Source organism: Salvelinus namaycush, unplaced genomic scaffold, assembly GCF_016432855.1.
Source record: "Salvelinus namaycush isolate Seneca unplaced genomic scaffold, SaNama_1.0 Scaffold275, whole genome shotgun sequence".
Taxonomy (NCBI): Eukaryota; Metazoa; Chordata; class Actinopteri; order Salmoniformes; family Salmonidae; genus Salvelinus; species Salvelinus namaycush.
In genome coordinates, this window is record NW_024059619.1 from 37501 (window position 1) to 61878 (window position 24378).

The following is a 24378-nucleotide window of genomic DNA, read 5'->3' on the forward strand; positions in this document are numbered from 1 at the left end:
CACCATGTTACCCTGCTCCACAGAGCTCCCACCATGTTACCCTGCTCCACAGAGCTGCCACCATGTTACCCTGCTCCACAGAGCTGCCACCGTGCCACCATGTTACCCTGCTCCACAGAGCTAGCACCATGCCACCATGTTCTCTGCTCCACAGAGCTGCCACCATGTTACCCTGCTCCACAGAGCTGCCACCATGCCACCGTGTTACCCTGCTCCACAGAGCCGCCACCATGTTAACCTGCTCCACAGAGCTGCCACCATGTTAACCTGCTCCACAGAGCTGCCACCATGTTACCCTGCTCCACAGAGCTCCCACCATGTTACCCTGCTCCACAGAGCAGCCACCATGTTACCCTGCTCCACAGATCTGCCACCATGTTACCCTGCTCCACAGAGCAGCCACCATGTTAGCCTGCTCCACAGAGCTGCCACCATGTTACCCTGCTCCACAGAGCCGCCACCATGTTACCCTGCTCCACAGAGCCGCCACCATGTTACCCTGCTCCACAGAGCCGCCACCATGTTACCCTGCTCCACAGAGCTGCCACCATGTTGCCTTGCTCCACAGAGCTGCCACCATGTTACCCTGCTCCACAGAGCAGCCACCATGTTACCCTGCTCCACAGAGCTGCCACCATGCCACCGTGTTACCCTGCTCCACAGAGCTGCCACCATGTTACCCTGCTCCACAGAGCTGCCACCATGTTACCCTGCTCCACAGAGCTCCCACCATGTTACCCTGCTCCACAGAGCAGCCACCATGTTACCCTGCTCCACAGAGCTCCCACCATGTTACCCTGCTCCACTGGGGCTGCCACCATGTTACCCTGCTCCACAGAGCTCCCACCATGTTACCCTGCTCCACAGAGCTGCCACCGTGCCACCATGTTACCCTGCTCCACAGAGCTAGCACCATGCCACCATGTTCTCTGCTCCACAGAGCTGCCACCATGTTACCCTGCTCCACAGAGCTGCCACCATGCCACCGTGTTACCCTGCTCCACAGAGCTGCCACCATGTTACCCTGCTTCACAGAGCTGCCACCATGTTACCCTGCTCCACAGAGCTGCCACCATGTTACCCTGCTCCACAGAGCTGCCACCATGCCACCATGTTACCCTGCTCCACAGAGCTCCCACCATGTTACCCTGCTCCACAGAGCAGCCATCATGTTACCCTGCTCCACAGAGCTGCCACCATGTTACCCTGCTCCACAGAGCTGCCACCATGTTACCCTGCACCACAGAGCTGCCACCATGTTACCCTGCTCCACAGAGCTGCCACCATGTTACCCTGCTCCACAGAACTGCCACCATGCCACCATGTTACCCTGCTCCACAGAGCTGCCACCATGTTACCCTGCTCCACAGAGCTGCCACCATGTTACCCTGCTCCACAGAGCTGCCGCCATATTACCCTGCTCCACAGAGCTGCCACCATGTTACCCTGCTCCACAGAGCTGCCACCATGTTACCCTGCTCCACAGAGCAGCCACCATGTTACCCTGCTCCACAGAGTTGCCACCATGCCACCATGTTACCCTGCTCCACAGAGCTAGCACCATGCCACCATGTTCCCTGCTCCACAGAGCTGCCACCATGTAACCCTGCTCCACAGAGATAGCACCATGTCACCCAGCTCCACAGAGCAGCCACCATGTTACCCTGCTCCACAGAGCTGCCACCATGTTACCCTGCTCCACAGAGCTGCCACCATGTTACCCTGCTCCACAGAGCTGCCACCATGCCACCATGTTACCCTGCTCCACAGAGCTGCCACCATGCCACCATGTTACCCTGCTCCACAGAGCTGCCACCATGCCACCATGTTACCTTACTCCACAGAGCTGCCACCATGTTACCCTGCTCCACAGAGCTGCCACCATGTTACCCTGCTCCACAGAGCTGCCACCATGTTACCCTGCTCCACAGAGCCGCCACCATGTTACCCTGCACCACAGAGCTGCCACCATGTTACCCTGCTCCACAGAGCAGCCACCATGTTACCCTGCACCACTGTGGTCTGTGGTCTGAATACAGAAACAACAGTAAGCCTTACACACTCTGGTATAGTGATTTTATAGTTACTTCCAGGTGAGTAAGTTAAAAAACACAATAATGGAAAGATGGTGTGAATATAAGCATGCTCTCGCAGAACATTTTTTAATGCATATTTACTTTATGAATGCCACTTGGTAGACAATTTATTATTCCAGAATGTGGTTTGGACAAATTGTTCATTAGTGTCAGAGACAGCATTCATAATTCATTAGGAGTCTATTACCACACGTAGCAGAATGACCCTTTAATAATTGAACAGGACACACCGTGTAGTCATTGATGTGATTGTTGAACACACTCACGCCCAGCATGCCTTCTGTGTAGGCTACAGTAGATGTTTTCTGTTGCAAAATGTTTCGCTACGGCGTGCCCTACTGAACAACAACCAGACTGGGGAAAATGGCTATAAGACAGAGAGAGACAGGAAAAAAGAGACAAAGATAGAGAAAGAGAGAGACAAAGATAGAGAAAGAGAGAGACAGAAAGAAAAAGACAAAGACAGAGAGAGAGAGAGACAGAGGGGGAGAGAGAGAGATAGACAAAGAGACAGATTGAGACAGAAAAACAGAGAGAGTGTGTGTGTGAGAGAGAGAGAGAGACAGACAGAGAGGGAGAGAGAGAGAGAGAGAGACAGACAGAGATACAGATTGAGACAGAGAGACAGAGAGAGAGAGAGAGAGAGAGAGAGAGAGAGAGAGGGAGAGAGAGAGAGCGGGAGACAGACAGACAGAGAGGGAGAGAGAGAGACATAGACAGAGATACAGATTGAGACAGAGAGACAGAGAGAGAGAGAGAGAGAGAGACATAGAGACATCCTCACCAGGTTCTCAGGGCTGTGCAGTTCGTGCGTGGTGGAGGCGCAGCGAGTGATCAGAGACTTGAACATGCAGCCCACCACCACTGCTTCCATGTTCTGGGCCAGTGACTTGTTGTCCCCCGTGGTGAAGTTGTTCCCGAACCCGGCCTTATCTTTGAGCAAGGTGGAGGCGGGAGAGACCAAACATTGCAAAGGGGTGATACAGGTCAGAGCAGTAGAAAATGGGTACAAATGGACACTTACCCAGGTTACTGTATAAAACAATTGAGCTGAAATAAACTCAAAGAAAAGGGGAAGGGTACAGGGGCAAGGGGCAAGGGGACAAGGACAGGGGACAGAGGGCACAAAATCATAAGCATGGATGAGAAGCAAACTGAAAAGGGATCAGGGTTCCGATAAGGATACATGCACGTGACTAAGGCCTGCTAGAGTCAAGGATCTGATCTAGGGTCTGTAGCTAGGTCAGAGTGGAACGACATCTCTAAAGATTTCAACTTAATTGACTTGTTTATTGTATTGAATTTAATAGAATCAACTTGATTGATTCCCAGAGAGGGGAAAATTGGATTTGTCACCATAGATATCAGAGCAGGTGGTTCCAGATTCAACCATCGGTCTAAATAATGTAATTAACTTGATATAATTCATTGAATAACATGTCTTAATTGATTTCTAAATACTTTGGGTGAAATCTGCGAATTGCAGGTAAAATAGATGGAATAGATAGATAAATAGATTATATAGATTAGATAAATAGATTATATAGATTAGATAAATAGATTAGATAGATTAGATATATAGATAGATAGATTAGATATATAGATAGATAGATTACATATATAGATAAATAGATTAGATAGATTAGATATATAGATAAATAGATTAGATATATAGATAGATAGATTAGATATATAGATAGATAGATTACATATATAGATAGATAGATTAGATATATAGATAGATAGATTAGATATATAGATAGATTAGATATATAGATTAGATATATAGATAGATAGATTAGATATATAGATAGATTAGATATATAGATTAGATATATAGATAGATTACATATATAGATAAATTGATTAGATAGATTAGATATATAGATAGATAGATAGATTAGATATATAGATAGATAGATTACATATATAGATAAATAGATTAGATAGATAGATAGATTAGATATATAGATAGATACATTACATATATAGATAAATAGATTAGATAGATTAGATATATAGATAGATAGATTAGATATATAGATAGATTAGATATATAGATTAGATAGATAGATAGATTAGATATATAGATAGATAGATTACGTATATAGATAAATAGATTAGATAGATTAGATATATAGATAGATAGATTAGATATATAGATAGATAGATTACATATATAGATAAATAGATTAGATATATAGATAAATAGATTTGATAGATTAGATATATAGATAGATAGATTAGATATATAGATAAATAGATTAGATAGATTAGATATATAGATAGATAGATTGGATATATAGCTAGATTAGATATATAGATTAGATATATAGCTAGATTAGATATATAGATTAGATATATAGCTAGATTAGATATATAGATTAGATATATAGATTAGATATATAGATAGATTACATATATAGATAAATTGATTAGATAGATTAGATATATAGATAAATAGATTAGATATATAGATAGATAGATTACATATATAGATAAATAGATTAGATAGATTAGATATATAGATAGATACATTACATATATAGATAAATAGATTAGATAGATTAGATATATAGATAGATTAGATATATAGATTAGATATATAGATAGATAGATTACGTATATAGATAAATAGATTAGATAGATTAGATATATAGATAGATAGATTAGATATATAGATAGATAGATTACATATATAGATAAATAGATTAGATAGATTAGATATATAGATAAATAGATTAGATATATAGATAGATAGATTACATATATAGATAAATAGATTAGATAGATTAGATATATAGATAAATAGATTTGATAGATTAGATATATAGATAGATAGATTAGATATATAGATAAATAGATTAGATAGATTAGATATATAGATAGATAGATTGGATATATAGCTAGATTAGATATATAGCTAGATTAGATATATAGATTAGATATATAGCTAGATTAGATATATAGATTAGATAGATTAGATATATAGATTAGATATATAGATAAATAGATTAGATAGATTAGATATATAGATAAATAGATTTGATAGATTAGATATATAGATAAATAGATTAGATATATAGATAAATAGATTAGATATATAGATATATAGATAGATAGTTTAGATAGATTTGATAGATTAATAAATTATATAGATTTGATAGATAAATAGATGAATAGATTAGATAGATTTGATAGATTAGATAGATTTGATAGATTGCCACTTTAGACAAGAGTGAGGGTGTGCAGAAATGGGAGCAGTGCCTAGAAGGAATGGTGATCTGATCGGGGCAGTTTATTTAGATATTACTGTATCTACCGATGGTTCTTTTTTTCACCCTCCTGGACCTCTCACCTGCACTGCCGTACTCTGCAAGAGAAGAGATGCGGTACACAAGTTGCTGATGGTCAGGCCAGCAGCACACACATGTACGTGACACGTGCACGTACGTGCACAAAAGGTACACGGCACCCCCACACCACCGGACGTAGGGGAACTTACAGTACACACACACACACACACACGTCCACACAGACTCACACCACTTAACTGACTTACAATAAAGAACCTAAAAGGGGTGACCCGTGCACTTTCGTTAATAAAGCCCCCATCAGTTCGGTAACTTGCCAATGATACAGTTCAATCAGAAAATCAAGTGGTCATTTCACTCACAAAAAATAGAGCTATAATATTACAGTCATTACGGTTCTAAATTCATGTTGAGCCATAAAGCCATAGATAGAGATGTGATGAGCACCACACAGCATCGGATTGGCAAGTGTACAGAGTGGATGAGTGAGTGGAGGGAGGAGGGGAACATCGCTTGTTTAGGTGGACGGGGGACAGAGGGAGGGAAGGCAGGACAGTTCAGATGAGTGGAGGGCGGGAGGGTGACAGAACAGACACAGAAACAGAGAGACAGCCGGTGGGTAAACATTGAACGCTCTGGTATGCAGTGGAGGTATGAGTGAGGTCAGATTCAGCATCGTGGAGCAGAGTGGACTGGATTATAGAAGACATTTTAAGTATTAGTATTCTGTCAATCTCATTGTCTACGGTTTGTTTTGGATCTGGAGATTGAAACTCTGCTGGACCTTACATTTTAATGATTGCTGTAACAATGTGATTATATACATTCATTCATTTAAATGTTTAGTGTGATTTGATTGTTGTGATAGATTAAAATGAATTACAATTGACAAAATGTATGACTTAGTTTTAGAGAAGGCAACTCCCACAACTCACCAATTCACCTGATTAAACCCATAGCATTTCTAAAAACTTTACCATGAAATCTTTTATTTCAAACATTTGATGATTTTGGAGAATAATACAAACCCCTCTGCATTGACAAACAAGAGTGATCAGTGAATTGTGTAATGTCAGTGGAGGCTGATTGGATGAGTTGCATAGAGTGACGTATGCTTCATCAGTCCTACCATCAGAGAGGTTGAGAGGGGTGTGTGAGGCCGCCGTGTGTGGTTAGCCGTGGCTCCATAGCAACACACACACTCGGCACATGCCTCACAAACACTTACTGTTGGTGATGGGCTCCATGCAGAAGCCCAGGAGTGCGTGCAGGAAGTCCACGATGTTGTTGAGCGAGTCCTTGTTGACGTAGTCCCTCATGGTCTGACGGAACTGCAGCTTGTCCAGCTTGTACAGGTTGGTCAGGCAGTTCTGGGCCTGTATGGGGTACAAGGGGAACAGTAGATTCAAAATGGCGGATGTCTCAGATTCAAACACCTATCTCAACCGGAGCCAAAATGGATGATGGTTTCCATTCACTCTGATAAAGCCCCTGATAAATCCAACAGGACCTATGTTGTCAACTGCTACTGTTTCTTGGTCCAGGTCTCTGTCTTGCGAAATAGGTTTTACCTCAGTGAAAATATAAATATATAACTAAATAAAGTCCATTTAATGCAATTTTGTTAAAGGGGCAATCTGTGAGTTGTCTGACCTGCATGCGGAGGCGGTCCCCTGAGAGTCCTCTGTGGCCCTCCCCACAGCCGTAGGCACAACCCAGAGACTTGACCATCTTGATCAGCATGGTGAGAGCCAGCCTGTGGGTACTCAGTGAAGAGCCGTCCTCCTTGGAGTTAAACAGAAGGCATAAGGTAATACATGCTATTTATAACATTCACAGAAGTTGACAGGTTATGGCCATATTACTCACACCAATACATCATGTTTTATTTTGTGTTTTGTTCTAGTAGAATGACATCTATGTTCTGTTCTATCTAATATTTGTATTTCTACTTTAGATTACCACAGGTGTGTGTAATTATCTCTCTGTGGCCTTCTGTCCCACTATTGTTTGTGCAGACAGGCTCTGATGAAGGTCGACTGGCCGAAAGCTCATCCACAATGAAAGACATTTGCACCTGACTAGAAGTGTGCAGCGACGTTTTCCTGTTTCTGTACGGGCGTGTAAAATGAGATCAGTTACAAAATAAATGTAAGAGTTGAAAACTCATAGACGTATTCTCACACCCACCTTGCTGTCTTTCTCCTTATTGTTCTTCACGTCGTCCTTGCTCCCTCCTCCGCTCCCTCCTCCACTTCCCCCACCTCCTCCTCCTCCATCCCCTCCTCCACCCCCTCCCCCTGGTGCCGCCCCGCTGCACCCTCCAGACACGCCCCCTTGGGCACCGCTCAGGCTCTGATTGGCCCCCTCCTTCGGGAGGCGTGTCTCATCGTTCTCCTTGTCGTCGGGCTTGGAGAGCTTCTTCCCCATGCCCGGCACTACCCCCAGCTGCAGCAAGCAGTCGATGATGTTGAGCGACACGTCACAGATCCGTGAGCTGATGTCGTGGGTCAGCACTGCGTAGACCGCCCGCAGGATGGCCTGGGAGGGGTAGACGGGGAGACAAAGGGAGACAGAGGGGTCAGTGTCAGGGGTTGGACACATTCAAATGAAGTGCATCACACCATCCATCACACCATCCATCACACCATCCATCCAACATTCCCCCAAGCGTCCCTACTAATTCCTCCCCAAGTGTTGTCCAGGCAGGAACAGGCAGGAACCAGGCAGGACATTTACTTGACTGTGATATGTGGTTGTCTCACCTAGCTACCTTAAATGTAAGATGAATCACTAACTGTAAGTCGCTTCTGGATAAGAGTGTTTTCTTAATGGCTAAATAGTAACTAGAGCCCAATGGTTCAGTAATGCCATGGTAGTGTGAGCCGCCATACTGGAGTTGTGGTATGTAGTGAACCTGGTTATTCTTCCAGTACAGAGAACCTGTCAGAGACCTCAGACCAACAGGTGACACTCTTTTTCACTGCCCCTCACCGTAAGGTCCAGCATGCCATTCTTCAGGATGAAGTTGTTGGTGCCCTCGATGTTGTCTCCCTCCTCCAGGCACGAGTAGTTGATACACGAGTCGGTGAAGCTCCGGGGCAGGTTGGCGCACGCCAGCGTCTCGTGGGGCATCTCTGGGATGGGTACAGGGTTACACAGCTTTTTCATGTGCTCGGTGAAGAAGTCGGCATAGCCCACATTGAAGGACGCCACTGTGGTGTTGAACGTCGCCATGGTGATGGTGGAGATCTGTGAACGCACTGGGGGAGGAGGGGTGGGAGGAGAGGAGGTGAGGGGGTGGAGACATTCACAGATTTAAAGAAAATGTATATTTTGGATGGATGAATAGATGGATGGAGGGAGGGATGGAAGGAAGGTTTGATGGAAGGATTGATGGATAAAGGGATGGATGGAGTGATGGATGAGTGGATGGATGGAGTGATAGATGGATGGATGGATGGATATATCATTGAAGTTGTTCAGTTTATAACTGTGGGTGATGACAGAATATGGGTGTATGGACTCTCTTACCCTCCCCCTTGGTGTGTACGGTGTTGTGGGTGTATAGACTCTTACCCTCCCCCTTGGTGTGTACGGTGTTGTGGGTGTATAGACTCTTACCCTCCCCCTTGGTGTGAACGGTGTTGTGGGTGTATAGACTCTTACCCTCCCCCTTGGTGTGTACGGTGTTGTGGGTGTATAGACTCTTACCCTCCCCCTTGGTGTGTACGGTGTTGTGGGTGTATAGACTCTTACCCTCCCCCTTGGTGTGAACGGTGTTGTGGGTGTATAGACTCTTACCCTCCCCCTTGGTGTGAACGGTGTTGTGGGTGTATAGACTCTTACCCTCCCCCTTGGTGTGTACGGTGTTGTGGGTGTATAGACTCTTACCCTCCCCCTTGGTGTGTACGGTGTTGTGGGTGTATAGACTCTTACCCTCCCCCTTGGTGTGTACGGTGTTGTGGGTGTATAGACTCTTACCCTCCCCCTTGGTGTGAACGGTGTTGTGGGTGTATAGACTCTTACCCTCCCCCTTGGTGTGTACGGTGTTGTGGGTGTATAGACTCTTACCCCCCCCCCCTTGGTGTGTACGGTGTTGTGGGTGTATAGACTCTTACCCTCCCCCTTGGTGTGTACGGTGTTGTGGGTGTATAGACTCTTACCCTCCCTCTTGGTGTGTACGGTGTTGTGGGTGTATAGACTCTTACCCTCCCCCTTGGTGTGTACGGTGTTGTGGGTGTATAGACTCTTACCCTCCCCCTTGGTGTGTATGGTGTTGTGGGTGTATAGACTCTTACCCTCCCCCTTGGTGTGTACGGTGTTGTGGGTGTATAGACTCTTACCCTCCCCCTTGGTGTGTACGGTGTTGTGGGTGTATAGACTCTTACCGTCCCCCTTGGTGTGAACGGTGTTGTGGGTGTATAGACTCTTACCCTCCCCCTTGGTGTGTACGGTGTTGTGGGTGTATAGACTCTTACCCTCCCCCTTGGTGTGTACGGTGTTGTGGGTGTATAGACTCTTACCCTCCCCCTTGGTGTGTACGGTGTTGTGGGTGTATAGACTCTTACCCTCCCCCTTGGTGTGTACGGTGTTGTGGGTGTATAGACTCTTACCCTCCCCCTTGGTGTGTACGGTGTTGTGGGTGTATAGACTCTTACCCTCCCCCTTGGTGTGTACGGTGTTGTGGGTGTATAGACTCTTACCCTCCCCCTTGGTGTGTACGGTGTTGTGGGTGTATAGACTCTTACCCTCCCCCTTGGTGTGTACGGTGTTGTGGGTGTATAGACTCTTACCCTCCCCCTTGGTGTGTACGGTGTTGTGGGTGTATAGACTCTTACCCTCCCCCTTGGTGTGTACGGTGTTGTGGGTGTATAGACTCTTACCCTCCCCCTTGGTGTGTACGGTGTTGTGGGTGTATAGACTCTTACCCTCCCCCTTGGTGTGTACGGTGTTGTGGGTGTATAGACTCTTACCCCCCCCCCCTTGGTGTGTATGGTGTTGTGGGTGTATAGACTCTTACCCTCCCCCTTGGTGTGTACGGTGTTGTGGGTGTATAGACTCTTACCCTCCCCCTTGGTGTGTACGGTGTTGTGGGTGTATAGACTCTTACCCTCCCCCTTGGTGTGTACGGTGTTGTGGGTGTATAGACTCTTACCCTCCCCCTTGGTGTGTACGGTGTTGTGGGTGTATAGACTCTTACCCTCCCCCTTGGTGTGTACGGTGTTGTGGGTGTATAGACTCTTACCCTCCCCCTTGGTGTGTACGGTGTTGTGGGTGTATAGACTCTTGCCCTCCCCCTTGGTGTGAACGGTGTTGTGGGTGTATAGACTCTTACCCTCCCCCTTGGTGTGAACGGTGTTGTGGGTGTATAGACTCTTACCCTCCCCCTTGGTGTGTACGGTGTTGTGGGTGTATAGACTCTTACCCTCCCCCTTGGCGTGAACGGTGTTGTGGGTGTATAGACTCTTACCCTCCCCCTTGGTGTGTACGGTGTTGTGGGTGTATAGACTCTTACCCTCCCCCTTGGCGTGAACGGTGTTGTCTCCGTGGCTGTTGGAGTGGTCTGGCATGTCTCTGAGCAGGGAGTGATGGGAGTGTGAGTGTTTAGCACTCAGGTTGTCTGTGTCTGCAGCCGTGTCTGAGCTCCCTCGCCGCGTCAACTTACCTAAAACACCCACAAACACACAACTCTGAGTGAAAGACACGGGCACACAGCATTACAACCAAACACACACTCATTCACACAACCAAACTCACACTCATTCACACAAACAAACACACACTCATTCACACAACCAAACTCACACTCATTCACACAACCAAACACACACTCATTCACACAACCAAACACACACTCATTCACACAACCAAACTCACACTCATTCACACAACCAAACTCACACTCATTCACACAACCAAACTCACATTCCTCTTCCCTGCCTTTTAAGACTGCCTAATAGCCAAATAAGCTCACTGTCGTTGCCACAAAACAATGCATACCACATCCTACTGTGCCAACCCACATCTTTTCATTAAGAAAGTAGGGCTAAAAGTATAGGGCTTTTATAGGGCTTTTGAACTAATGGTTACATTCGAATGAGAAAGTCCCTTTATCTATGCACCTTTTGCAACACATTTAAAGCAACAACCGTTCCTAACAACCAGACAAACATGAAGTTAATTAGGCTGACCCAGTTCAGCTGCTGTCAGGGGACTAACTCCTCTGACTCAGCTAATGAGAGCCAGGTGACTAACTCCTCTGACTCAGCTAATGAGAGCCAGGTGACTAACTCCTCTGACTCAGCTAATGAGAGCCAGGGGACTAACTCCTCTGACTCAGCTAATGAGAGCCAGGTGACTAACTCCTCTGACTCCGCTAATGAGAGCCAGTGGACTAACTCCTCTGACTCAGCTAATGAGAGCCAGGTGACTAACTCCTCTGACTCAGCTAATGAGAGCCAGGTGACTAACTCCTCTGACTCAGCTAATGAGAGCCAGGGGACTAACTCCTCTGACTCAGCTAATGAGAGCCAGGTGACTAACTCCTCTGACTCCGCTAATGAGAGCCAGTGGACTAACTCCTCTGACTCAGCTAATGAGAGCCAGGTGACTAACTCCTCTGACTCAGCTAATGAGAGCCAGGGGACTAACTCCTCTGACTCAGCTAATGAGAGCCAGGGGACTAACTCATCTGACTCAGCTAATGAGAACCAGGGGACTAACTTCTCTGACTCATCTAATGAGAGCCAGGGGACTAACTCCTCTGACTCAGCTAATGAGAGCCAGGGGACTAACTCCTCTGACTCAGCTAATGAGAGCCAGGGGACTAACTCCTCTGACTCAGCTAATGAGAGCCAGGGCACTAGACTAGTACAGTAGGAAGAGATGGAACCAGCAACATACAGTACCATGGCATGTCCTCCTCTACATATCCTTTACCATAAAGGCTACAGTCATTTCCCCTGTACTTTTTAAGTTCCTATTGATAGAAAATAGATATATCAATAGATGGATAGACGTGAATAGTACAATCTATTGATAGAGATAGAGATGATCTATCAGCAGAAAGACAGAGAGATAAAACCCTGAGTGGGTAGTGTTGGTCATATACAGACCTGGGTTCAAATACTATTCGAAATCATTTCAAATATTTTATCTGGGCTTGAGTTTGCCTGGTGCCATGGAACCAATAGAAAAGTTGCAAAGCTGCAAACCACGCCCATCTGGCACTCCAGGCAGGCTAAAGCAAGCACTCAAACTAACGCTTATACATGTTTCAAAGAATTTCAAAAAGTGTTTGAACCCAGATCTGGTATGGTACCCATGATGGTAGCCTGCCAGCCCCCGCGCTCCAGCGCCCGCCGGTCGTCGCCAGAGAAGCTGGCGAAGGAGAAGGTGGATCGGGTGGGTGACACGTCCAGGTGGTCCTCGTGGAGCAGGAAGGGCACACCCATGCGGCGCTGGCGCTTCTTGCCGGTGTGGTGGAACGGGATGGAGCCCTTACGCTCACGGTCCTCCCGCCGGTTCTTGAACTGTACCACGGTCGGTAGGAGGAGACACAAGACAAACACATTCATTCTAAATGTTCTAACTACAGCGAGGTTTTCTTTCCACCTAGGAAGACTCAGCTGCCTATAATGGTACATTGATTGAGAGGTCGAAACATATTAAAGGGTCAAATGAATAAAAGGGAGAGAAAACGGAGAGAAAATGTAGGCCAAATGTTTGAAATGATTTACATGGACAAAGAAGACAATGATAGATGTGAGGAAAGAGGGTCCATTACCCAGAGAGAGAGAGAGAGAGAGAGAGAGAGAGAGAGAGAGAGAGAGAGAGAGAGAGAGACAGACAGACAGACAGACAGACAGACAGACAGACAGACAGACAGACAGACAGACAGACAGACAGACAGACAGACAGACAGACAGACAGACAGACAGACAGACAGACAGACAGACAGACAGACAGACAGACAGACAGACAGACAGACAGACAGACAGAAAGAGAAAGAGAGAGAGAGACAGAGAGAAAGAAAGAGAGAGAGAGAGAAAGAGAGAGAGAGAGAAAGAGAGAGAGAAAGAGAGAGAGAGAAAGACAGTGAAATAGAGACAGAGGAAGAGAGAGAGAGAAACAGAGAGGCTAATAGAAAGATAATATAATAAAGGCAGATTTTAGAACTTGTACATGTATCTCCATGCATCTCACCTTTTTGAAGAGGTTCATACCCAGGTCAGAGGAAAGGTCGGGTACAGCCTGTCTGCGCAGGTTGGTCAGGGACACCTTAGAGAAGGTCTCTGAGCTGAGGGACTTATCCTCCTCGTTGCATTTCAGACTCATGTCCTTATATGGGCAGAGAGCACAGGGGTCAAGGGTGAATGACAGGTGTCAATCAGAGATATAGTGTAGCAATAGGACGTTTTACTGTACAGAGACAGTCAACTTTGTTCATATGCAGTATTTAAGATGGCATAACTATGGGAAAACCTGAACCACTTGATAATACTGTAATAAGAGCTACTATATAAGGCATTATACTATATAGGGATTATAAACTGGGTGGTTCAAATCCTGAATGCTGATTGGCTGAAAGCCGCGGTATATCAGACCGTATACCAGGGATATGACAAAACATGTATTTTTACTGGTCTAATTACATTGGTAATTAGTTTATAAAAGCAGTAAGGCACCTCAGGGGTTTATGGTATATTGCCAATATACCACGGCTAAGGGCTGTATCCAGGCACTCCACGTTGCGTCATGCTTAAGAACAGCCCGTAGCCGTGGTATATTGGCCATATACCACACCCGCGCGGGCCGTATTGCTTAATTATACTATACTATATAGGGCATACTATATAGGGCATTGAACTGTTGTATTACTACAAATACTACTACTTATACTAGTACTAGTATTACCTGTGTCTTATGGCATTACAGTACTGTAGTTATAACACCATATAATACTGTAGTATTAACTAATGATTGACATAAACACAATGGTTATAACCCACCTGAGTCTTGTGGGTGTTGACGAGAGAGGGGGCGGTGGCCACCATGGAGCTGCTGCGAGGGCGGGGCAGGGGCGGGACCAGTGGCTCCGGCGGGCGTTCCGGGCGCTCCTCCAGGATCTGACGCAGGCGCTGCAGGTAGAACATGAGGGCCCAGTGCACCCCCTCCTCCGTCCAGTGGGGCTGCAGCAGGCAGCGCAGGACTGCCACGTCAAAGTAGGTGGCGTAGCGGGCACGCTGGGCCGGGGAGACGGAGATGCCCGCCGGGGCAGAGGTCCTGGGGGAGACACATACAGGGAGAGAGGGAGGGGGAGAGAGAGAGGGTGGGAGGAAGTTAGTGACATGAATCTGTAAAGCAGTTATCACAATGTGCCTTACAGTAACCCGGCCTAGACCCGGCCTGTACCCGGCCTAGACCCGGCCTTTTGCGAATAGTTGTTAAAGGCAGGACTTGTTACTGTAGTTTATGATTTATAAGCAGCCTAACTGAGCTCAAATGATCAAATCAGCACCTCCAAAAAAACCTAGATTGATGTCTGATATTATGTTCTAGCTCTGCAAAGAACAATCTGTAAATCTCTGACTGAAATCACTTGCATCTGCCTCAAATGAAATTACCAGTCCCCATCATTTCCTGCCACGTTCATCACTTACAGTGCATTCAGAATTTATTCAGACCCCTTGACTTTTTCCACATTTTGTTACGTTACAGCCATATTCTAAAATTGATTTAATTGTTTTTTTACCTCATCAATCTAAACCCAATAACCCTTAATGACAAGCAAAAAAAGGGTTTTAGAAATGTTTGCAAATGTATAAAAAATAAAAAGTGGAAATATCACATTTACATAATTCATTATTCAGACCCTTTACTCAGTACTTTGTTGAAGCAGCCTTGAGTATGATGCTACAAGCTCGGCACACCTGTATTTGGGTAGCTGTAAAGTAAATATGGACAGTTATTCTAACATGTTCAATGTGCACATTAGAATTCGGTAAGGACCACACATCGTTGCATCCTCGACTTGCATGTTCTGTTACTATGAATTACCATATTCTAAATGTGATTTCTGTCATTCTGTGATTTCTGTCACCCTAATCACGTTACGCACCCATATGGGTCCGGTCAATTTCTCAAATGTCCGGTAAATTAAAATGTTAATGGTAACCCTGACACGCACACGCACACGCACAAGCACACACACACACACACACACACTAGGGCCTGTTAAGATAGAAATGTACGGTGAAATCTGTTGAATAGAACAGAACAGGCTCTCGTCCGCTCTCCTCTGTTCCTTCCTCCCCCAGGGTTCCTCCATGACCAAGCAGCTTGGTGCTCAGGCCTACCTGGAATGTTCAGCGTTCACCTCAGAGAACAGTATCTACAGTGGTCTGTATTTGGGGAGTTTCTCCCATTGTTCTCTACAGATCCTCTCAAGCTCTGTCAGGTTGGATGGGGAGCGTCGCTGCACAGCTATTTTCAGGTCTCTCCAAAGATGTTCGATCGGGTTCAAGTCTGGGCTCTGGCTGGGCCACTCAAGGACATTCAGAGACTTGTCCCGAAGCCACTCCTGCGTTGTCTTGGCTGTGTGCTTAGGGTCATTGTCCAGTTGGAAGGTGAACCTTCGCCCCAGTCTGAGGTCCTGAGCGCTCTGGAGACAGGTTTTCATCAAGGATCTCTCTGTACTTCGCTCTGTTCATCTTTCCCTCGATCCTGACTAGTCTCCCAGTCCCTGCCGCTGAAAAACATCCCCAGAAGTGACGCTGGCATTCAGGCCAAAGAGTTCAATATTGGTTTCATCAGACCTGAGAATCTTGTTTCTTATGGTCTGAGAGTCCTTTAGATGGGCTGTCGTGCATTTTACTGAGCAGTGGCTTCCGTCTGACCACTCTACCATAAAGGCCTGATTGGCGGATTGCTGCAGAGATGGTTGTCCTTCTGGAAGGTTCTCCCATCTCCACAGATGGGAGAGCTCTGTCAAAGTGACCATCAGGTTCTTGGTCACCACCCTGACCAAGGCCCTTCTCCCCCAATTGCTCAGTTTGGCCAGGCGGCCAGCTCTAGCGAGTCTTGTTGGTTGCAAACTTCTTCCATTTAAGAATGATGGAGGCCACTGTGTTCTTGGGGATCTTCAATGCTGCAGACATTTTTTGGTACCCTCCCCCAGATCTGTGCCTCGACACAATCCTGTCTCGGAGCTCTACGGACAATTCCTTTGACCTCATGGTCATTACCAACAATAACGAGACGGCCTACAGGGAGGAGGTGAGGGCCCTCGGAGTGTGGTGTCAAGAAAATAACCTCACACTCAACGTCAACAAAACAAAGGAGATGATTGTGGACTTCAGGAAACAGCAGAGGGAGCACCCCCCTATCCACATCGACGGGACAGTAGTGGAGAAGGTGGAAAGTTTTAAGTTCCTCGGTGTACACATCACGGTCAAACTGAATTGGTCCACCCACACAGACAGTGTTGTGAAGAAGGCGCAGCAGCGCCTCTTCAACCTCAGGAGGCTGAAGAAATTCGGCTTGTCACCAAAAGCACTCACAAACTTCTACAGATGCACAATCGAGAGCATCCTGTCGGGCTGTATCACCGCCTGGTACGGCAACTGCTCCGCCCACAACCGTAAGGATCTCCAGAGGGTAGTGAGGTCTGCACAACGCATCACCGGGGGCAAACTACCTGCCCTCCAGGACACCTACACCACCCGATGTCACAGGAAGGCCATAAAGATCATCAAGGACAACAACCACCCGAGCCACTGCCTGTTCACCCCGCTATCATCCAGAAGGCGAGGTCAGTACAGGTGCATCAAAGCAGGGACCGAGAGACTGAAAAACAGCTTCTATCTCAAGGCCATCAGACTGTTAAACAGCCACCACTAACATTTAGTGGCCGCTGCCAACATACTGACTCAACTCCAGCCACTTTAATAATGGGAATTAATGGAAATTATGTAAAAATGTATCACTAGCCACTTTAAACAATGCCACTTAATATAATGTTTACATACCCTACATTACTCATCTCATATGTATATGTATATACTGTACTGTATATCATCCACTGCATCTTGCCATCTTTATGTAATACATGTATCACTTAAACTATGCCACTTTATGTTTACATACCCTACATTACTCATCTCATATGTATAGACTGTACACTATACCATCTACTGCATCTTGCCTATGCCGTTCTGTACCATCACTCATTCATATATCTTTATGTACATATTCTTTATCCCTTTACACTTGTGTGTATAAGGTAGTAGTTGTGGAATTGTTAGGTTAGATTACTCGTTGGTTATTACTGCATTGTCGGAACTAGAAGCACAAGCATTTCGCTACACTCGCATTAACATCTGCTAACCATGTGTATGTGACAAATAAAATTTGATTTGATTTGATTTGTTTTTGCTCTGACGTGCACTGTCAACTGTGGGACCTTATATAGACAGCTGTCTGCCTTTCCAAATCATGTCCAATCAATTGAATTTACCACAGGGGGACTCCAATCAAGTTGTACAAACATCTCAAGAATGATCAATGGAAACAGGATGCACCTGTAGCATGTGTTAAACAACAAGGCCCTGTAGCATGTGTTAAACAACAAGGCCCTGTAGCATGTGTTAAACAACAAGGCCCTGTAGCATGTGTTAAACAACAAGGCCCTGTAGCATGTGTTAAACAACAAGGCCCTGTAGCATGTGTTAAACAACAAGGCCCTGTAGCATGTGTTAAACAACAAGGCCCTGTAGCATGTGTTAAACAACAAGGCCCTGTAGCATGTGTTAAACAACAAGGCCCTGTAGCATGTGTTAAACAACAAGGCTCTGTATTATGTATTAAACAACAAGGCCCTGTATTATGTGTTAAACAACAAGGCCCTGTAGCATGTGTTAAACAACAAGGCCCTGTCGCATGTGTTAAACAACAAGGCCCTGTAGCATGTGTAAAACAACAAGGCCCTGTAGCATGTGTTAAACAACAAGGCCCTGTAGCATGTGTTAAACAACAAGGCCCTGTAGCATGTGTTAAACAACAAGGCCCTGTCGCATGTGTTAAACAACAAGGCCCTGTAGCATGTGTTAAACAACAAGGCCCTGTAGCATATGTTAAACAACAAGGCCCTGTAGCATGTGTTAAACAACAAGGCCCTGTAGCATATGTTAAACAACAAGGCCCTGTAGCATGTGTTAAACAACAAGGCCCTGTAGCATATGTTAAACAACAAGGCCCTGTAGCATATGTTAAACAACAAGGCCCTGTAGCATGTGTTAAACAACAAGGCCCTGTAGCATGTGTAAAACAACAAGGCCCTGTAGCATGTGTAAAACAACAAGGCCCTGTAGCATGTGTTAAACAACAAGGCCCTGTAGCATGTGTTAAACAACAAGGCCCTGTATTATGTGTTAAACAACAAGGCCCTGTAGCATGTGTTAAACAACAAGGCCCTGTAGCATGTGTTAAACAACAAGGCCCTGTAGCATGGTTAAACAACAAGGCCCTGTAGCATGTGTTAAACAACAAGGCTCTGTATTATGTATTAAACAACAAGGCCCTGTAGCATGTGTTAAACAACAAGGCCCTGTAGCATGTGTTAAACAACAAGGCCCTGTCGCATGTGTTAAACAACAAGGCCCTGTAGCATGTGTAAAACAACAAGGCCCTGTAGCATGTGTAAAACAACAAGGCCCTGTAGCATGTGTTAAACAACAAGGCCCTGTAGCATGTGTTAAACAACAAGGCCCTGTAGCATGTGTTAAACAACAAGGCCATGTAGCATATGTTAAACAACAAGGCCCTGTAGCATGTGTTAAACAACAAGGCCCTGTAGCATGTGTTAAACAACAAGGCCCTGTAGCATGTGTTAAACAACAAGGCCATGTGGCATGTGTTAAACAACAAGGCCCTGTAGCATGTGTTAAACAACAAGGCTCTGTATTATGTATTAAACAACAAGGCCCTGTATTATGTGTTAAACAACAAGGCCCTGTAGCATGTGTTAAACAACAAGGCCCTGTCGCATGTGTTAAACAACAAGGCTCTGTAGCATGTGTTAAACAACAAGGCCATGTAGCATGTGTTAAACAACAAGGCCCTGTATTATGTGTTAAACAACAAGGCCCTGTAGCATGTGTTAAACAACAAGGCCCTGTAGCATGTGTTAAACAACAAGGCCCTGTAGCATGTGTTAAACAACAAGGCCCTGTAGCATGTGTTAAACAACAAGGCCCTGTCGCATGTGTTAAACAACAAGGCTCTGTAGCATGTGTTAAACAACAAGGCCCTGTAGCATGTGTTAAACAACAAGGCCCTGTATTATGTGTTAAACAACAAGGCCCTGTAGCATGTGTTAAACAACAAGGCCCTGTAGCATATGTTAAACAACAAGGCCCTGTCGCATATGTTAAACAACAAGGCCCTGTAGCATGTGTTAAACAACAAGGCCCTGTAGCATGTGTTAAACAACAAGGCCCTGTAGCATGTGTTAAACAACAAGGCCCTGTAGCATGTGTTAAACAACAAGGCCCTGTAGCATGTGTTAAACAACAAGGCCCTGTAGCATGTGTTAAACAACAAGGCCCTGTCGCATGTGTTAAACAACAAGGCCCTGTATTATGTGTTAAAAAACAAGGCCCTGTATTATGTGTTAAAAAACAAGGCCCTGTATTATGTGTTAAACAACAAGGCCCTGTATTATGTGTTAAACAACAAGGCCCTGTAGCATGTGTTAAACAACAAGGCCCTGTAGCATGTGTTAAACAACAAGGCCCTGTAGCATGTGTTAAACAACAAGGCCCTGTAGCATGTGTTAAACAACAAGGCCCTGTAGCATGTGTTAAACAACAAGGCCCTGTAGCATGTGTTAAACAACAAGGCCCTGTAGCATGTGTTAAACAACAAGGCCCTGTATTATGTGTTAAATAACAAGGCTCTGTATTATGTGTTAAATAACAAAGCCCTGCATCGTGTGTTTCTGTGGAGATTTAGAGAGTGGATGTTCAGCCTACGTGAGCCCACTATCAATAAGACTTTAGCTCAGCAGCCGAGATGAAGGTCACTGGCTGGTGGCTCATATTTATTAAGTCACACTGTAGAAAAACATTTTACAATGAGACACAAAACTAGCTTTTCTTATTGGACATGCTCAGGGAGCCCCTCCTTGTTTCAATCTATTTTGGCTACGTTTGATGCCTTATGAATACAGCCCTGATGCATGGCAAAGGAGCCGATATACAGGGCTACACCGCACCACAACGATAGAATGAGATTTATACTGTAGTGAAAGCAGAGAGAAGGAGGAGGGAGGGAGGGAGGGTAAAGCATTTCATCTTAGCTGTACTATTAAACTGAGTCGGGTTGAGACGGTCAATACTAGGAGAATCAATGTCAGAGTACAGGATGCGGGAGCAGTATTGTGTTACACTGTCTAACCGACACACGCACACTCAAAGCTTTCGGTTGGTGTTGTGGAGAGGTTGCTGTGGCGACTGAGTGACGTACATACACCCACCCCCAGGAGAGACACTGCCCAACCTGGACTCCCTCCATTACAGCAGGGGTTGCCATGGAAACTGCATCAGCATCGCATCACAGTGGAAAGGAGTGATTGGAGTGCATGGCAACACCGGAGCTGTACGTCAGTGGTATTAATCAGGGGAGAGAGCTTATTTAGATTCACAGCTGGAAGTCCTATAAACGTGAATCTCATGAAGAGAGATGGATCGTTTCACTCTGCTGTCACAATGCATTAAGGTGAGGATGGCTGGGACACATCTCTCTCATTCTCCATACCCAATATCCACATTAAATCAACCACGGGTGGACTGGCCATATGGCATTTCGGGCAAATGCAAGATGGGCTGGTCGATTTTTATCCCAGGGGGCCTCAAGGGAAAAAAATGGGCCTATATGGGGGCCTCAAGGGAAAAAATTGTCTGGTGTGTTAGAAATGACAGGGTCGATTTATGGTCCCAGTCCGCCCCTGATGGAACTTATGATTGAATGTGTTGTATTACTGAATGCAAACACCATAGAGATCCTATTAAATTACTAGAGGGGTGATGTCATAAACCCTAAAAGTTCCATAATGGGGTGAAAATGGCAGCCATATTGGACAGGGAGAAATCCAACCCAGTCTAATGTGAATGAATGGCAGTAGAGACATAATCCTGATTTTACTGATGGAGGAGAATAAAAGTGAAATAGGCATGTGATATATCAGAAATTGTGTAATAGAATTATTGTCAAACTAAAATATTGTTATACAATTATAAATGTAGTTTATATGGGTTTTATACAAATGTTCTGTATAAATAGCCTCTAAGATATATGTAAACAGACCATAAATGTCTAAATGTTTCCTTTCATGGAAATCTGAGAGTGCTATTATATGATACAACATCAGAACTTTTTGTATTTACAACTTGTCTAAGTCCTACAGTATCATCACCTGATTTCAGCCAGTGTTCGGCTGTGGATTGACTGCGTTGTTTGAATGGAATGTTGGCATATTGGCATTTAATTTGAAACATTCATGGAATCATTCCTCTAAACTGGCTGGCTATCTAGCTAACAAACATACAGTGTTGATAAATTCTTCAAATTCATTATTTTACACAAACACAATATCTTATCACAGCACTAGCAAACCATGGTTGAACAACTAACCCCCTGACCAACATGGCTAACCTTTATCCCATCATAAGAAGGTTCATGACAATTCTAGTATTCTAATTTCTAATTCTATGGCATACTTGAGTGATAATGTCAGAGAAGCCGGCGTTTGGAGGATATGACCCAGTCGTTAAGTATTTTTGTTTTGTATCTATGGACGCGACCCAGTTCGTTCGATCTAAATGTTCTATTGCCATACTGACTGGCAACATTCTTATCCCGTGCTTGCTAGCTAAACAACTATGGCTAACTTACAGTCAGGTCAAACATTGCAGTCAGAATAACAGAAAAGTAGCTGCATTTGCATTTGTTTAAGCTGTTTTCTACTTAAATTTATTTGGATACCTTCATAAGAATGAGCTAATGATGCGCGATTTCTTCCAGCATAGAACATGTGTTCTCTTGTCAGGACACTGTTGTTCAGAGGAGCTAGCTAACAGCACAGCTAACAACACAGCCAACAACACAGCAACACAGTCACTTCAAACTGAAGCTGGAAAGACTGAAAACTAGATGCACTTAGATCTATTTCACATTTTTTCTATTTACATTTATTTGTATATATCCATAAAAATGATGCTGATTCATGATTTGGACTAGTTGAGAAACGCTGCCTGCCTGTTTGTCTCGTCCCTACTCCCGACCCCTACACGTTCATTACTATGAGACAGCTGGGGATGTCAGAGAGACAGACCGCAGGTTTTATACAAGTCTCCGCTATTGAAAACCAATTGCTAGTCAATGCTTTTTACAGTGGAGATCATGTTTATACATTGTCTGGCTGGGCTGATGAGACAGAGGATTGCTCGGTCAGATGGAACAGAGTAAATAGGCATTTTAACGTCATAGATTTAGCTGGTGGTAACTTGTGGAATAGACACCAGCTGGAATGCGCTTTTAACCAATCAGTATCCAGGATTAGACCAACCTGTTGTATGAACTCTTATATTCAACACTCACAGTTTTACCCTAAAACGAATTCATCATTAACTGGATGCATGCCAAATCATTTAAATCCAAATCGTTCTTCTTCCCCCTAAGCGGGCACAGATTGGGCACTGGGTCTGAGGGTCAGGTTGGGCAGTGGGTCTGAGGGTCAGGTTGGGCAGTGGGTCTGAGGGTCAGGTTGGGCACTGGGTCTGAAGGTCAGGTTGGGCAGTGGGTCTGAGGGTCAGGTTGGGCAGTGGGTCTGAGGGTCAGGTTGGGCAGTGGGTCTGAGGGTCAGGTTGGGCAGTGGGTCTGAGGGTCACCTTGGGCAGTGGGTCTGAGGGTCAGCTTGGGCAGTGAGTCTGAGGGTCAGGTTGGGCAGTGGGTCTGAGGGTCAGGTTGGGCAGTGGGTCTGAGGGTCAGGTTAGGCAGTGGGTCTGAGGGTCAGCTTGGGCAGTGGGTCTGAGGGTCAGGTTGGGCAGTGGGTCTGAGGGTCAGGTTGGGCAGTGGGTCTGAGGGTCAGGTTGGGCAGTGGGTCTGAGGGTCAGGTTGGGCAGTGGGTCTGAGGGTCAGCTTGGGCAGTGGGTCTGAGGGTCAGCTTGGGCAGTGGGTCTGAGGGTCAGGTTGGGCAGTGGGCAGATCAATGTCTATCCATTATGTGCCTGCCTGATGCTCTGGGCCAAGGTACAGAGTTGGAGACTGGAAGTGCCAGCATTAGACATGCACGCACACACACACACACTGGCAGTGCCAGCATCAGACATGCACACATACACACACACACTGGCAGTGCCAGCATTAGACATGCACCATGTTAGTTTAGCATCATTACCCTGGGTAAGGTGTCTCATTGGTAAGAGCAGGCAGACAGGGAGAGACAGATCTGTTTCAGTCTCTGTCTATATCTGGTGTCTGCCTGGGAGGCTGAGAGGAACAAGTTGTAACTCATTATACTGATCATAATACACAAGGGATGGAGTGGAACCTCTGAATGAGCACTCGTGTGTGTGTGTGAGTGTGTGTGTGTGTGTGTGCGTGCGTGCGTGCGTGCGTGCGTGCGTGCGTGCGTTCGTGTGTGTGTGTGTGCTGTGAGCTACTGAGCCATACTAAGGTATGAGGAACAGGTGATGCTGCAGGCTACATTATATAACATTAAACTAGATTAACTAGATGAATGCAGCCAGTTTGTTCTTTCTGCTATAAGGTCAACATGTACTAGTCCTGTATAGTAGTAACATTACAGTCAGTCAGGCTACTATGCTGGACAGCAATGCCTTCACCTTCATACAATATCACATGCATGTGATATGAAAGTTCCATTAAAGGGGCAATCTGGGATT

At 45.4% G+C, this 24378-nt stretch overlaps 1 protein-coding gene across 1 annotated transcript in view; it reads right to left on the reverse strand.

Moving 5' to 3' along the window:
- LOC120039489 (protein unc-80 homolog) overlaps positions 1-24378 on the reverse strand; it is a gene marked incomplete at its 3' end in the record, with an annotated part of 71924 nt that overhangs the window by 35664 nt on the left and 11882 nt on the right. The window contains exons 8-18 of the mRNA XM_038984900.1: positions 16857-16870; positions 16116-16157; positions 14425-14686; positions 13619-13753; positions 12735-12945; positions 10929-11078; positions 8405-8673; positions 7601-7951; positions 7028-7192; positions 6639-6786; positions 2881-3029 (exon numbers count right to left, since the gene is read on the reverse strand). Coding sequence (XP_038840828.1) covers positions 2881-3029; positions 6639-6786; positions 7028-7192; positions 7601-7951; positions 8405-8673; positions 10929-11078; positions 12735-12945; positions 13619-13753; positions 14425-14686; positions 16116-16157; positions 16857-16870 — 1896 coding nt within the window. The remainder of the gene's footprint in view (positions 1-2880; positions 3030-6638; positions 6787-7027; positions 7193-7600; positions 7952-8404; positions 8674-10928; positions 11079-12734; positions 12946-13618; positions 13754-14424; positions 14687-16115; positions 16158-16856; positions 16871-24378) is intronic.